At 38.6% G+C, this 16,883-nt stretch overlaps 1 protein-coding gene across 2 annotated transcripts in view; it reads right to left on the bottom strand.

Moving 5' to 3' along the window:
* ARHGEF18 (Rho/Rac guanine nucleotide exchange factor 18) overlaps positions 1-16,883 on the bottom strand; it is a 51,380-nt gene that overhangs the window by 10,202 nt on the left and 24,295 nt on the right. For both annotated transcript variants that reach the window (XM_076359638.1, XM_076359637.1), the window contains 15 exons: positions 16,393-16,460; positions 14,772-14,835; positions 11,533-11,677; positions 10,598-10,710; positions 10,290-10,430; positions 9,551-9,801; positions 8,694-8,819; positions 7,310-7,427; positions 6,628-6,876; positions 5,696-5,772; positions 3,252-3,430; positions 2,762-2,853; positions 2,259-2,447; positions 1,466-1,603; positions 292-413 (listed from right to left, as the gene is read on the bottom strand). In XM_076359638.1, coding sequence (XP_076215753.1) covers positions 292-413; positions 1,466-1,603; positions 2,259-2,447; positions 2,762-2,853; positions 3,252-3,430; positions 5,696-5,772; positions 6,628-6,876; positions 7,310-7,427; positions 8,694-8,819; positions 9,551-9,801; positions 10,290-10,430; positions 10,598-10,710; positions 11,533-11,677; positions 14,772-14,835; positions 16,393-16,460 — 2,072 coding nt within the window. The remainder of the gene's footprint in view (positions 1-291; positions 414-1,465; positions 1,604-2,258; positions 2,448-2,761; positions 2,854-3,251; positions 3,431-5,695; positions 5,773-6,627; positions 6,877-7,309; positions 7,428-8,693; positions 8,820-9,550; positions 9,802-10,289; positions 10,431-10,597; positions 10,711-11,532; positions 11,678-14,771; positions 14,836-16,392; positions 16,461-16,883) is intronic.

Below are 16,883 nucleotides of genomic sequence, written 5' to 3'. Positions count from 1 at the left end.
TTAAATCAGAGGCCAGGCTGAAACAGATGCACGGTGATTAAAGCTAGCGTTAACGGTACCGCATCAAATGAACAAATATAATACCAAATGATCGTGCCTCTCAAGTGCTAAGCTATCAATTCACCCGACAAAACATCCTTAATAGAGTCTAGCAATTTGACAGACAGAACTCTGTTACAGTCTAGCCCTACCAGCTATTACGACTTTTAACGTTGCGAAATTTGTTCTGCACCACTATTACGAGGAGGAACACGAGGAAATGCATTTAAATCATGCGTAAGCCCAACATACGGTTTGAGATCCTTCTTCTGCATCAGAAGGGAGGTCATGGAGTTGCACATCTGAACCTACTGCAGGGCCTCTCCAGTCCCACTGTCTCTGGTCACCACCACTGTTCTTCCTAGAAGTACCACCTGAAAGAAGAGTGGAGTATGAGTAGCTCACACCGGCACAGGGCCTGTGAAAACTCACTGCATAACAGAGCAAGCAGAAAAAAATTGTGACTTTGAAGTTAGAACCAATATGCAACTGTATGGCTTATCCATGCTGATTCAAAGTGGAAGAGCAGACAACAGTGACAAGTAGGACTGCTCAAAAAAGTGTAAAAACTTGAGGAGAGTGGGTTAAGATAAACAGGGAGAGTAAGTTCAAGCTACGTTATACTATTTTAAGTGAAGCAACCACAATGTATGCATGAAAATGATCATCTGTGGGTACCAGAATTGCAAGCTCATAACATGGAATACTTGTTAGCAGAAAAGTTCTGTTCAAAGCAGCACCACTGTAAGCGTGGAAGGAGGTAGGGGGAGATAGAAACCATACTGTATAAAGTACCTATAGTGTGACAGACATATAGTCTTTCAGAGACAAGGGAAAGAATTCTAGAAATTAACAACCAGTGAAATGAACACCTTTTTATTTTTCAATAAATGCATGAAGCAAAAATGGAGATAAATAGTGTCTAGTATTTCCACTTATTTCATTAATTAACTGATAAAGCATCTGTGCCAAAAGGACAATTTATGTTATCTAAGGATTCAGCAATCCTTTAGTGACTGTGCAGATACAAAAGAAAGTGGAAAAAAGTTTTCATGATTCAATAATAAAAACAGGCAGCTGAATTCAAATTTCCTAGGTTTTCAGGTCAAGCTTCCCCCCCCTCAAAAAAATAATTAAGATTCTGTGTGGAATTGTGGTAATTAGAAAGTATGGGTTAAGGTAATGCCCTTAGCATAACACCAACTGAGAGCTCTATTCTGCTCTCTAGTGTTGGCATCGGAAGCAAAAGATGCAACATGATAATACCACATGCTAGAAATTTGCTCTTATCCTCCTCTTAGAGCCTGGTGAAGCTTCCTTATATCAGAGCCTCACTTAATTCATTGTTCTTATCTCATTCTCTGTACAGAGAAGCACAGTAAAGAGCTAAGAAGCTCAGAAGAATGCTGAATGGTCCCTTTCTTACTTTTATTTGAAATTGAAGGACTACTGTCATATCCTCCAAAGGTCTCTGCTCTCCTGGGGAGTCCTGACCCAGCGCCATCTTCAAGCTGACAGGATCCATTGCCTAAGTGAGTGAAGATAAGGTTCTGGAGATTTTCAGCTAGGAAAGAGGAGAACATGTCGTGTAAACAGCCATGTCTACGCAGCAAGACAAGTGCTAACAAGTTTAAAAAAAAAATTTCAACTATCACGTACATGAAAAGATCGGGCAGTTTGAAAGATTTCCTGCAGTACAGATGAATTTTCCTTTGTGACTAGCTCTTTATGACAGGCTTTCGTATTGCACACATAAAGATGACCTCTTCCTTAATTGCAAGTTAGATTATCAAGCCTTGAGTGTTTTTTTTTTGTTTGGTGCTTTTTTTCCAAAATAAAAATTATGTTTGTGCTTATTTTTTTTCTAAATATACTATCTAGGCTATTTTAATCTATAACCCTCATGTAATATCGTATTTCAGGATTGGTGTATTATTAGAGCACTTAGTTACCCATCTGAATAGACTCATCCTAAGACTCCACTGGTTGATCCTTAAAAATAAAAAAATCCAAGCTGTGGAGAAGGTTCCTCTACCTAAAAACACAGGTGCACTTTACCTATCTTGCAGATTGGTTCTGAGAATAAGAAGCCTGAACAGTGTTACACAAAAGTATTATGTTTTTACGGGATGATTTTCAGGATCTGTACTTAGATCCTACGTGCTTATCCCCACCCCTGCATCTGAGTGAATGCGTACACATTCCCAAATTGCATTTACCTTCTGTCACTGCAGACTTCAAAATAGCCTCTCCTTGCAGATTTTCTGAGATATCCCCCCGAAGAAGTAGCCTAGATCGGGATCCTTGGGAATGGTCTTCAAACCCATTCATTTCAGACATTTCTAGATAAATCTGTTGCTTCTCAGTTAGACTTTGCATAATCAGGTCATCTTTCATGTTCAAACGCTCTAAAGGAAGAAACAAACTCAGTTCTGCCTTCCTAATCACTGTCCAAGTACAATGTTCAATTTGGAAGATTATTATTCATTTTACGGTCAGAGCATCAAATGCAGAGACACAATTAACAGTTAAGGGGAAAACTCATGGAGCATACAAAGCTTCTTAGACTTATTTAACTTAACTATTTCTATATAATCTTGCAATACCTTGAAAGAATTATGAAGGACAAACTTGATCACATCATGTGATAAAAGAACAAGACAGTCAAAAATCAAAAGTGATGCTGAGAAGCAGTTCGTGGAATACATAACTAAGTCATTACCTTGAAAATCTTTTAACTTAGCAGCTCTTGCTTCAGACAGCCTCCTCTCTGCTTCAGGTTCATTAAATGTTCCTCCTTCTTCATCAGGACAGCTGTACAAAGGGGGAGACAGACATATGTTTGATTTGCGCATTAAATAACTTAAAACCATCTCAGGATTCAACCTGAAGCTTTTGCCTAGGATGTGGTTTATCTTGTTTGTTAATCTTCCTCCATTATCCAAAGCCCTGTTGCATTTGACATCAGTGAACCAAATTTTTTGTTTATTTAAAAAAAAAAAAAGCAGAATAAAGTCTTTGGCTGGTTTTTATTGCATCTTTATGAGTGGCTTCTACCCAACGAACACAAACAGAATTGCATGCTTCAGTCTTACGAAGAAAGTTTAGGAACAGTCAAATGTATTTTTACAGCAAATTTACACCTATGAGTCCTGCAAAGAGAAGACTGATGGGCAAGAAATCAAGCCCTCTGACTTTCACTCATAATTTACCTTTCCACAGCTCTGCGGATGTGTGCCATCCAGGAATTCCTCTCCTCTTTCGAGCTTGTGTGAATTTCATACATTTCTGGTCCTTTTAAGGAAGCGCTAATTAAGAACATTGCCTTTTCCTCATTAGCTACCTCTCTTACAATCAACTTTTGCAATGAGATAACTGGTGGTTTAGAGTCCTGTAAAACAAAATATAATTTATTGCACTACATTATATCCGTTCTTCAGGGTTTGTGTTTCCTAGCTCCCCCTGTCTTGCTACTTATACAGGGCTACCATGAGCCATAACATGGCAACACTAACTTTATTGCTATGGCCTCTTCACATGACACTTTCGACATTGTCATTTTTTGCTCATCAACCATAGATCAAAACATAGAATGAAGAATGTATATTTCAAAAACAAGAGGTCTTGGTACCTGATTGAATATTAAAGCATGTATCATTTTAAACACCTGAGGATTCCCACTGGGTCCCAGAAGTCAAGAACGGGCTCAAAAAGTTTGCTCAAAAAGAGACAAAAACAAAATTTGAAAAAGAAAACAAAAACCTTAATGACACATGTGAAGTGAAAGAAGAGAACAAAAGGAAGTGTTTTAAGTTCTAAGTTGGCAAGTTAGCTACAAAAGAAATAAAAACATAACACAGAGGTGTTACAGGGTGCCATCAGGCCCTGTGAATAACAAAACAAGGTGACAGATAGCATATTGTATAACTGAGGATTAACTGGATTAGCTGTCAGTCTTTGCAATGAAAACAAATTTACAGGAGGGATATTAGTTACTAAAAACCTATCCACGCTTCACACAGCACAGGTCCAATATATGTAGCCTAGAAAGATCCTCCCCAGAAGAAAACAGCTCTTTGTAACTGCTGAACCTTCACTCTAGCATAATCTAGAGTGATGATAAGAAAACTGAACTGTGAAACAGACACTAGGTTTTGCCAACTTCTCTGAGCAGCTGAACTGCAATTCAAGCCATGAACAGAGGTCACTGGAAAAACAGAATCACTGAGCAGATCTCTTTGCTCCTCTCGCTTGATTTATCTATGGTGAAGTGATATCTAAATTTCAAATGAACTGTATACACACAAAGATACAAAAAATTGATCAGTCTATAACTGCAGAGCATGTTACTGGAGGGGAAAGAAAAAATCCACCATGTAGCAGAGATCAGCTTTTGGGGACTGTCATAAGCGACTGTATGATATGTGCTCACAGAAAAGTTAAGTTACTAGGGGACATATAAACCAGGGCATTACCTTGCAGTGGAACAGCTATAACTAAGAACATGTATGCATGCTCTTACTTCTTGGGAACAATGCTTTAGCCTCAATGTAAACTACTCACGCTTGCCTCAAAGTAACGGCAGTCATATGGAAAACTGCCACAACAGTCGAGACGCTGTACATTAACAGTATGTTTTTCCCCCTCTATGAACTTGCTCTTCTCCTCATAGCTCAGATGCGTTTTGGAAAACAGGGCAGAATTAGTCTATCAGAATCAATGTCATAAAATAAATTATTGTTCAAAGATTCACCTAATGCTGTTGAAGAGGAAGCAACTTCCAACCATGTTGATTTGTGAAAGTACCCCCATTCTGTGCATTAGAAGATGGTTAATTTGAAAAGCAGTTGCTTTTACAGCCCTGAGGTCACCAAAATAGCTTTCGCAATTAGAATTCAGCTCTAATGTTAGTGTCTTGAAAAAAAAATACATCCAAGAAAACAATTACGTAAAACAGTTTCTCTGTTACTGGTTCTATTACAGCCATAACTGAACTAGATCAGGACAAAATATACACAATTAACTGCTCTGAGGATACCTGTGGAAATGCCCTAGAAAAGCAAGCGAATCCACTGAGTGTTCGAGAGTGCTGCAGTAATTACATTTGCATTTAGTGCTTATTACATTTCCTTCAGGAAAGTTCTCTGCCCCCAGTAAATCTTAGGCTACTATGACCATGGTTATCATGTCCCTAATTGAAATGGAAGATTCTTTCCCTTCACATTAGCAAACAGAAGCAGACCTTACTTGCAAGTGCCTTTCAAAGCACAGTTCTAGCATGTTTAACATATATGACTTGTATAAAATAGCAGCCTAACAAAGTTCAGTGAAAGGAAAAGTCACAGCACAAGAAAAGGAGAAGCAGTGAACCTCAGAACATGCTCAGGGCATCAGAAAACTACAGATGTGGCAGCTCGAACCGGCCGATGCAAGGGAACACGATTTTGCGCTAAGAGACAGTGGGAGGGATTCAACAAATACCAGAACTGCTTCAGAAAATGTGATTCTATAATAGCAGGCTGGTTTATTAACTTAATTTTCCTTCTGAACCTACCATAACAAGTATCTAACATCTCTAACTGTATTTCTTCTGTAGTTACTGTCACTTTCATAAATACTCTAAGTGAATGTATTAAATGAGGAAAACAATACCTACCACTGATGCAAACGTATATTTTTGGTCCTTTTCTTGTAAGAGCAAGAGCACATCAGTTAACAGGACTGCCAGAATATCTACAGTAACAACAGAGAAAAAAAGAAAAAAAAAAAAACCAAAAAAAGCAGATTTTAAAGCACAAAGACTGGTCCAGACTCAAAAATCACTTGACTTAAATTTCCTGTGGGTCAGGGAATAGCATGTCAGCATTTGCAATATTGGGTCTGCTACTGCCTTCCACTTAGGTTGTCCACAGACAGCTTGCAGTCGTGCAGAACCAGCACAATACAAATAGAGCTGATTTAAAGCTTGAAAACACCTACATAGGCACCCTACACATCGACTGAAACACTCACGAGGGAACATGTCTCCCTCAACAGCAGATTCTTCTGGAACTGCAGACGTTCACAGTACCACCTGCTCTTGGCTGCATTTTATGTACCATCGAAGCTTCTCCTTGAACACTTGAGCGATGAAGCTGTTAAAATATTCACCGATGGACACTGTTTTGATTTTCTGGCAAAACAGATATTATGCAGAATGAAGGTGTCATGGGGTTGACACGATACAATTTTTCAAAGTGTGAACCAGAGCTCGCACAAGATAATGCCTTTCCACAGGAGACTACGTCAGTGTGACTCAAAGCTTTGTCATCTATCTAAAGACCTCCCTCTTGAATTGGAAAGCAGATCAGACAGATAATAAGCAAACAGCAGAAGGAACTTATCATGCACCGTTATAGAGATGCTTATTGGACAAGCCAAGAATAGAACAAGTGCTATTTTCTCCAATATCCTATTAAACAAGCAGGTTATTGTCATCTTATTTTATACTCAATCAATCAGTAATAAACAGTTACTAAAAAAATAAATAATAATTAAAAAAAAAATTCTTGTTTCCTAGTTGTACTTTTCCCCTTCCTGGTCCTTTACCTTTGAGTCGCCCTGATGCAGCTTTCCAATACAGCAACCCATCCAGCAGAAGCCGCCTCTGTCCCATGTCATCCTTCCGGAAGAAAAGCCCATTCTTGCATTTCCCAGAGGATTTTAGCTCCATTTTATGCATAATCTCTTTAAGGCGCTGCCCCTTCTCGCACTCATTTACCATGGCATCTACATGAGTGATTGTGTCCTTAATTAAACTAAGGGCCTGGGTCAGTTCTTCATAATCTCTAGTTCCAGCTAAGAGAAAAGAGTAGCAGTCAGTCACATTTTCAACTCTGGAATGCAAGATATGAGCCACCCAAACATATTTTAACATGAAGGTTCCATACTGCACATCTAACGGTATTTCCTAAGAGCTTAAGTTTAAAAATAAAATGAAATAAAATAAAATATCCTAAAGCTCTAAATCTCTAATGAACTGACAGGCTTAACTACTATGGTTTTGTGGTTGCAGACTTGAAACTGAATGCTGCTCTTGACCCTCTGATGAGGTGAGGCTGATCTGGATCTGCATCTAGAACGGCATCTTCAGCTAACAAAGAAGTGAGAAAGCAGGTATAAGGCAGTACCAGCCTGTCCCTCCTTGTCTGAGGAAAGAACATGCAAAACACGGGAGAAAAAAGGATCAGCAGACAAATGTGAGGCTTCTAGGAAAGATTAAACAACCTACCTTCTGTATTCTGAATAATACGTTCCACCAAGACTGGATATTTGGTGATGCGCTGTGTAACTAGAAGGATACACTCCTGAACACCAAGTCTCCTCACAATGGAACAGTTGCTGATTTTCTAGAAAACAAGACACACTCATCACACCCATTGTATATATTTTGCTCTTCTAACTCCCTCGCCTCTCCATTCACACATTTTCTGTCTCAAAACATTTTTGTACAATTAGGCATAGCACCACAAAATTAGCTGCACTCTTTTACTAAAGCAAAACTCCTGATAACATCAAAAAAATTGCTTTTATTACTGGAAAATATTTTAGGTATTATTTTCAACTACTGTTAACTAAATCTGGAGCCAAGCAGAGAAAGTCCCAAATGTGAACCGTTTGACTGCCTATTTGCTAACTGATTGCCTTTTATAATAGGATCAGTCCTTACATACATAGAAAACTACTATATTTTAAAATGAGACCCAACCACCTAACAGCCAAATTAGGCCAATAATGAGTAAACTAAGTGCTTATTTTACCACTGTATGTTCACCAGTAGGCTGATCTACAGAAACACATTTCTGTTCAGAAAGGGAAGACTGTAAAGCATCAGAATCCCACTAGTTAGCCTGACTGCAGGTACAGAACAATCCTGACAGCAGAATACAGTACCGAGATCTTTCTTTACAAGGACTGAGGCTATATATTTTAAAACTCTGGACACTTATTTAGTTCCGTGAAAGTAAAGGGTTCTCACTTTTAAAGACACCTAGTTAAGAAGAGCTATAAGTATAGAACTATGTTGGAAAGTTCACACAGTATCACTTACTGATGACTGGAAAATGAGAATACTTAGGACTGTGCAATGCCATCTGAGATTCAGGTTACAGGCTTCCACTTTGGCAGTGTCTCTTCAGCCCTTCCTATTAATTGCACATTACAGTGTACAGCAGATAAACAAACCACCCTGGAGCCAATCTTCTGGTTTTGGAAAGATGACGCAGTGGGCAAAACTTGACTAAGAGTACCTGCTTTTTCTGTAGCAGTTCATCGACAGCATTTATCATTGATTTAATTTATTATCAAGCCAATTTACAAAGACGGCCACACAGCAGGGCAGTCAATGATAGAACCATGAACAGAACAAATACTCTGTTCCCCAGCCCTACGTGCTCTCAAGAGCCTGCCTCAAATTAACACCTGCTAATTGTGGCTTTGTGTCCAAACAGCTCAAAAGATCTAAAATACAAGAAGCTAACAACCCATCAAATAACGAGAATGTGCCTCTAACCCTGCTCATTCAAATTTAAGAGATCTTCAAGTACAAAATAAAACCTAAAGCAGTCAAGTATACTTTGCACAGTCAGAATGGGAGACTTCTGGTTGTTGTTTACCTTTATTAAGTTTTGGAACTTCTTATTGCTTTGGAACAGGTCTTTATAGTGACTAACAGCTTCATTGTGTCCACAACAGAACACACCGTATTTTTCTTTCATTCTCTCCCCATTTTCACCTGAAAACTAATTGGAAATATAAGAATGAAAAACATGACTCATTAAGAGTAAACCTACCTCCACTGCAAGACTCAGGTTTAACATGGTTTTATGGTAACTGATTTCTGAGACATTTCTTCAATATTTCAATTTCTTCTGTACCAGAAATGAGAGATTTATGCAGTGTGACATCTGAGAGCTTGGAATACCACAAGATAACCAAATATTAAATGATGGTTGTCATTATGAGAAGTTTAAAAAGGATTTCTGGGCCTCTGCACTTAAAAAGACTGAGGACTGTAAAAGGTGAAGGGCAAAAACTGGTCACGATGTATGAAAGAAATTGTATGAAATCCATACCAGAACGGGTGCTAAAGCTGTAATGAGTTCAAAGGATCTTTACTGCATTTTTAAAAGGTCAGAACCAAGAAGCCTGGCATTAAATGCAGGAGAGCCACGTTTGGGATGGACACCAGCAATATGTTACTTCACTTTTGGAACAGATGAAAAATAGAAGCAAACCATCTGTAGTTGCATATCCCACAACATGCATAAGCACATGCCCAAAGAACATTTAATGAACATTTCCTATTATTTGTGACCAGATATGTTCCCGAGAGTCACGCTCACACATTACACTGGGAAGATAATCTTATACCTGGTATTAAATCAATCTTTACATAACATAACTTTAACCTTACAGTTAGCTTTTTAGAAATTTAACAGTGTCAACAACATTGGTAGAATTTAATTCACACCTGTTTTACCAAGAGGTCTCCAATGTTCTGGATTGTATAATTTCGGTCACTGCCTTCTTCCAAGGATTCCTTTCGTCGCTCCTTTAATTGGAGCAGAAATTGCCCATGCATCTCCAGCAGCTCATCCACACAGGGGAAGAGCTTGTTGATGACTGCATTTGGGAACTGCAGTTCCTCTCTCATGGCTTTGGAGTATACCTTCAGCATTATTTTCAGTGTCCTAACATGGTGCATTTCAGTCTGCATTAGTTCTGGGCAAGGGGAAATAAAAAAAAAACAAACCACCAAACAGAAGTCATTTATGTGCTGTGCAGTGACTAGTGAGATATAAAAGAGCAGGCTCCGAAAGCCACCATCTTTTGCACCACCACCTTCTTCACCGCAATCTTTGCATCGCTGACGTGAAGCTCCTAAATTTGCCCTGTTTAATCTCCCAACCAAACAGTGACTGACCCTACTTATTTAACGACATCTCCCAGTTGCAGTTGAGCTATTCCCTAATTGTATAGCTGGGCTTTGCTGCTTACACAGGCATACTGAAAACTATGCGTTGCTTAAAATCGTTAATAGGAGGACTTATGCACACTAAAACAGGTAATAGACTTGAAAGTCTTCACTCAATTTTAGTTTTCAAGCACAAGTCAAAATTGGAGCCAACAAAAATGATTTCTGCTTTGTTTCAAATCAGTGGATAGGAATATAAAATAGGAAGAGTTATAAGAATAATGAATAGGCTTACCATAAATGACATCTTGCCTTTTTATAACATCTTTCTTTTGCCTTTTTGCATAAGGCTGTTCCACTGCAACACTCCAAGACTCTGCCTCAAACTCATGAGCATCTGTTTCTATTTCACTTCGGAGGGATACAGAATATGCATCTAGACCAAAAGCACATTCAATTTCAATTTCAATTATTATTAAATTGTTTCCCACCATATCCCTCATTACCATCATTAACAACAACAAGAGTAAAAACATCTCAGTGCTGCCTTAAGACCGTGTAAGAAATTGCATAAAAATCCTGAAAAGCACAGAAATTCCATACCTTCCAGAAAAATGGAGTCTGCTGTTGAAGGTGCAAGTGAGACAACATCATCTGAAGTCTGCTTAAATTTTATAAAGCCTGAATCCCCTTCATCCATGTCTCCTGAAATTAGCCTAAATGGCCAAAGAAATTAGACCAAGAGACCAAAACAGAACATTAACATTTTTTTAAGTTGCTTGACAAAAAAAACCCCCAAAATCCAACTACTTTAACATGCATCTTTCCTAAACTATAGTGCAATTAACTTAAAATAAATATATAAAAGCTATCATTGCACCCCAACTTTAAACAGTCAAATCAATTTAGCAACTCCGTGACTGAAATATTACAGTTTTAATTAGAGCAGCATGAGCAAGTATGTGACTTCTGATATGACATTTTAAAAGACATCACCTAGTGACAAGCCACAGCCAGTTCAGAGTACAAAGGGCATTTTCACTGAGAAGGGAGTGTAACTGTGGCACATAAAAAGTAAACAACTACTTAAAACAGCAGATAGCTTGGAATTCGTCTACTATTTTAATCAAGGTATCCTGCAATTTAAAACACTGCTGTCTCCTACACTAGTCAGAACTAGCACAACCTAGAATAACTGAACTCAGAAGAGATTACTGAATTTCAACAAGTCTGAAGACAAATATACCCATGAAAACCACAATCTGGACAGAGATACTCAAATACGGCCCTATTTTATATGATACCTTTTGTGACATAGTACAGAGGGACTAAAGACAAGGTGATTTAAGCAAAAAACCCCATAGCTTACTGTTCAGGGAGATGAATTTCCGCATTAAAAGCTCAATAAATCTCTTTTGAGCTTGAAAGCAAATGAGAGTTCTTGCTTTAGTTCTGTAATTGTTTTTCTTTTCACACTGGGGGGGAGTGGGTGAGGGGCAGCAGAAGCTAGTGAATTAGAAGAGAAGCAGTTTACTTACCCAAATTTATTAACAGCTCCAGCAGTATTCAGTGAAGACTGAGAATTTCCTCTTTGGGCGATAGTCATACCGAGATTCCGTGATAGTACTGGGGTGCCATCCGGTCCCAGGAGAAGACTTCGGGGCTGCTCCTTCAAAGAAGCGGCTAGAGAGGCAAAAATTGAATTGGTACTCAGAAAATGAGGCGTACACTGCAGATCGCCTGCTCTCAAACCTCTCTCTGAATGCGGACGGAGAACAGACAGGATCTTGGATGTCAAGAGCTCATTGTCCAAAAAAACATTCTCATTCCATTTTCGTGAAAAGGAACCACAAAAAGACAGCTCAGGATGAGCTGGAATTGTATTGCTTCTGCCACTGCTTTTTGAATTTGTATTCCCCATGCTCACTACTGGCTGCCCTCAGACTTGGCACAGTAAAGTGGCCCCAGAGATGCGCTGTTTTTATACTACCTGTGATCCTTCTAGAAATGTAAAGCTGCCACTTAACTTACTGTATTGGCTAAATCAGCAGGTCTGAAGTGCAGGAAATTGGTCCCTACTGTGCCCATTTAGTGTGGAAATTGCAAAGTATCTTCTCCTTTAGTAAAACACCAGAACCTACACACAATTATTCACACCCTACCTTATAAGGGCACAGAACATTTCATGGCAAACAAGAAAAATCTGAGATCACATAAAAACCACAAGTTCTTTGCAATGCTTATTGCTACACAGTGATTTATATCTGCATGCACACACACTCTACGTAACAGATACCAGAGCTAAATTTAATTTTAATACTGCAGCTTTTTAATGCTTTTTAAATCTAGACAGACTGTGAACTGGAAAGATATTTAAAACTTTAATCACTATTACACAATACATGGAAACCTGTAATAGACTTATAAAAAATGGATACAATTATTTAGCGCTAATATCTGTAATGAATGATAAGGAACAGGAGACAAAATACATCCTTTCAAAAAAGGAACTTCAGGGAAGTCGAAGATGAAGAATCAGCTACAAAAATCTTTAAAACTTATCACTGACAAGGTCTGCAGCTGCCCTTTTTTCAAAGTGCTTTTAAGGACATGGGAGTGGAAGAGATCTCGTGGATCCTTGAACCCAGGACTCTGCCACTGCAAGGAAGCTTTGTCTTACACCCAGACCGAACTCCTCTTCCAGTACTGTGGCTGGGAGGCTGCTTCAGAACCATGCTGTTGTAGCCATTCAAGAAGGTCTGGTTCCCAGACAAGGTTTATGCATCGCCAATTTACAACTTTTCTTGTAAAAACACTGGTGTCTACCCATCCCCAAAAGCTCCCCTTTCTTAGTCTGCACTCCTCGGCGTACCTCCACTAACAATCATCTCTCCCTCCACTTCTGCCTTGCTCAACCAAATGCAGCTAAATCAAGGTATTCGTGTTTCTTCTCATAAAACAGGTTTTTCCACATTTCTTGATATCCCATACTCTACATCTGCTTGTCTCTCATTTCACCTTCCGTGAAACAGTTGACTAGAATCGTATTAGGGCTGCAGGGGAGGATTCATCAATGACATTTAATAGAAATTATATCACCACATCTTTTCCTGCTGGAAATACCTTTCCCAATACCTGTTTGGGTTTGAAATCTCTTGGCTACACATGCAGCACATTCTCAGTCTACAGCAAACTGGGTAAACTGAGTCCTCTTCCATCGTCTCCAAGTGATGAGCTCCAAGCCCGTTGTCCCAAAAGAGGAGACTAAGTAGGTATTAGCAAGATTTGTAAAGGCGGATTTCTTAAACAAAGGCTTAATAATAAATGCCCTCCTGTTTCCATCTGGGGAAGTACTGAAATCAGCAGCCATCAAGTTCTCTTTCTGTGCTCCACAAGCCAAGAACATAAAGTTCTGTTTCACAATGGTAGGCCAAATCTAAAAATCTCCAGAGGCAAAACATGGGGAGAGGGATGGGGGGACACAACCAACACAGTTCATACCTTTCTTAAAATGTATTTCTCTTTTATGTTGATACAATACCTTTGGCTTTTTTTGCTGGGCACTGCAGTCTGCAGTCTTATACTGTGGGTAAAGACATACGATGCCCATGCTATTAGCTGTTCCTTTAACTTCCAGCTTCTGCTTTTGACTATGGAAAATAAGTACTGGCTGCCTAGCAGAGTCTGCACCAACAAAAAGCCATTTTCTGAGTTCAATTAGCACTGTCTGCACACTGCTGAGAGTCCGTATCGATCGCTGTTAACCTACCACACCAGACCAGACTGTATACCACAGAGCTGTTTCAACGACAAGCCCTACAGCCAACTTTTCCCATTTTCATTATTCCTTATTGTTTCCTATTTTAGCCTCTGCACTTTCCCCTAAATGCACAAAAACATTCTTGCTAATGCAAAGAACCGCTTGCCTTCTTATAACAGTTATTCCCTTTGCGCTACCTCTTGGTAAGAATCATTTCATAAAGAAGTACACCTTGCAATGCAAGTCAAATGATACCTAACAAAAACATGAAACACACATAGTAATATCGGTCATTCATGTCAACTGTATTTCTTACAGCCATCAAAGCAACCAAACGGACCAACTGCAAGGCAGAAAATAATTCTGCTCTAGTCACGGTCAATCATCTGAGAGCCAAGAAGCCTGTCCTGTTAATGCAGACCTCCTAACGTCTACAAATTAAAATGCCATTTAAATCATACACCTGTGGCCGCAATGGTCTTTTCCAGTAGCAAAAAGCTATTTCAAAGCCTATGCTGCAATAGAGCTGTTCTTTCTTCTTTGTTTTTTTCTCCCATATCCCTTTTCCCACTTTGTTTCAACAAAGATTTATGTTCAGACCATTAGTGCTAGCTTGTCTTAGAGATTTCTAGCAACCACTAGCTGCAGCCAAGTTTTAAATAGACAATTATGAAAATCTGATGTAAAACAAAGTTCACAGTTCTAGTCTTTTCAGAGGCCAGAGAATAGACAATCAATGAAAATCTAGCTTATTGATCCCTTTTCACCATGATATTTTGAGGTTACACAGCAAGAAGGTATAAAGAAAAATAAAAAGATAAAAAGATAAAAACACACAGGAGATTGCTAGGAGCCTCTAAGCCATTCCCAATAGAAAAAAAAATGAAGCCATCTTATTAAAAGAGACCTTTTCTATACTTCAATAACACACTGTGTATAGCCTTTAAAACATATTAAAGAAAAAAATACAATCGAACAGATAAGCCTTGAGCACAGAAATCATTCTTTAGTACAAACCTGGGGAAATGCACTGGGGCGAACTTTGTGGAGATCCAGAAGGTCTGTGCTGCAAATCTTTCTGCTATAGGAAAAAATACAATATTCTTACACATACAGACCAAACTTTCAGTCCAAAATGAATCATATTTTTCCTATCATATAGCACTAACTGTAAGTGAAGCTGTATACTGAAAGTATAAAAGATTTGACACAGTAACAGTTTTGATTTTTTCACATTCCATATAGACATTAACACTTTGTATAAAAATCCCATCAAGTATAAACCAGACTGAAATAAAACCAAAAATGAAGTTACAGCTGAATTAAAGCTATGATCATAAATAATTTATTAAATGAAAGCAAACCCTTTATGTAGACAGTCTTCACCTACACTTTTTTGCCATTTCGTTTACAGCAATACTAACTAAACTAACCCAGCCAGTTTCAACCAAAATTTAGACTGCCCATTTAAAATTGCATCTTTGGTCATCTGCACAACTTTCTCGTTCTTACAACGCTAGGATATTACAATTCATTGAGATACAATTTATCTAAGATGCCAAGAAATTAAATAAGTAATACAGTCTGTAACAAATGGCTTTTGGGGAGTCTTGCTTCACTTTGAGGATCTCATTTCTGACTTCATTCCCCATATCATTTTGTGCTACCGCTCCCTCTTTGCTCTCTTCGGGAGGGGTTTGTAAGGGCTGATTCAACCGTGAAAGTTTGGGAGACGGTAAAGAGTGGAAATGAAAGCATCAGAGCAAGTGAATTTTTAGGTTTAAAAGGAAAATGCGCAACGCCTCGATAAGTTTAGAAGTATATATCAAAAACCGCACGAGAACATTTCTGCCCTCAGAAGAGTTACATTCTAAATCACCAACAGCTGAAAGCACTTTCTCTAATTGCCCAGGTTTGAGCTGTTCTGCTCTCTCTTTTCCCCCTCATAGTACTCCCTAATCTGCTATCAGTCTCTGAAATCATCAACACTTGCAGGTTAAAACAAACTAAAACTCCCTCAAGTATAATTAGTTATAAGGAGGAAGAAATGATTTTCAAAACCAATACCAGAATAAAAAGACCGACAGATAGACAGCTACCTGAAACCAACCTGTGACCTTACATGCAATCACAGGCACCACAGTGACACAGATAAAAAATGAACAGCTTAGCAAGGTATAAAGTTCATCACAGTTCAAAAATGAAATCGCTTATTCTGCATTGCTCAGCTTATAAATAATACGTAACTGTTATAACCAAATTCCCCTCCACCCCTCACACTCTTCCATCAGCTTTGAGATGGCACAACCTATTAAAATACAGCGGCATAAAATTCAGTGGTACCATACAACTCAATTATGTTCCCAAAAAGAGTGATGAGCATTCTTATAAGGGTTAGTCACGGTTCTGACAGACACAAGCAATGGTAAGTAATTTTCAGTACAGCAATAAAACGTTTCACTTTATTTTCCCTATATACATTGTCATAAATTACTACAATGACAAGTTAATAACTTTTCGATGTCTTGAAGATGTGGGGCACGACTCTGTACGGATGTAAATTAAAACGCTCGCACTAAATTAAACTTACTATGTCAAGCACTGTTATTATAAAAGAAGAACAAATTTTAAAACCCACCTTGGGTCTGATGCTGCTGCATTCAGCCAGTAAACTCTTGCAGTTCTTATGGACATTCACTGCACAATCTGAAACACACACATAAACAAAGCCTTAAATTATTCTTGTCATTCCCATCTAGGGAAAGGAAGAGTGGCACATAAAAGATCTTAATTTTGGAAGAGATGCAAGTAAGCTCAGGTGTTTCAGCTAGCAAACTTGTTGTGCATGTTCTGTGCTTGATTTTATGCCAAATACTCAAGCTTTTTCAGTAAGACTCAGAATCATTGATAATGCAATTCACACATGCAAGCACAAAGAGATACTACTGAATGCACTAACAGTGTTATGCCTAATCTCCACTCAACCAGAGCACTGCTTTCCTCATCTTTGCAAAGGTTATTTCCATGTCTCACAATTCAAAATTGGTACCATTCAAGAAGGCAACAATTTTTTTGGCTCCATAGGAATAGCTGCCTTTCTGCACAGAGTATTAGTAGGAGCTGAAGTAA

Source organism: Aptenodytes patagonicus, chromosome 25 (genome assembly GCF_965638725.1).
Source record: "Aptenodytes patagonicus chromosome 25, bAptPat1.pri.cur, whole genome shotgun sequence".
NCBI lineage: Eukaryota > Metazoa > Chordata > Aves > Sphenisciformes > Spheniscidae > Aptenodytes > Aptenodytes patagonicus.
This window is presented reverse-complemented; position numbering and strand designations above follow the sequence as displayed.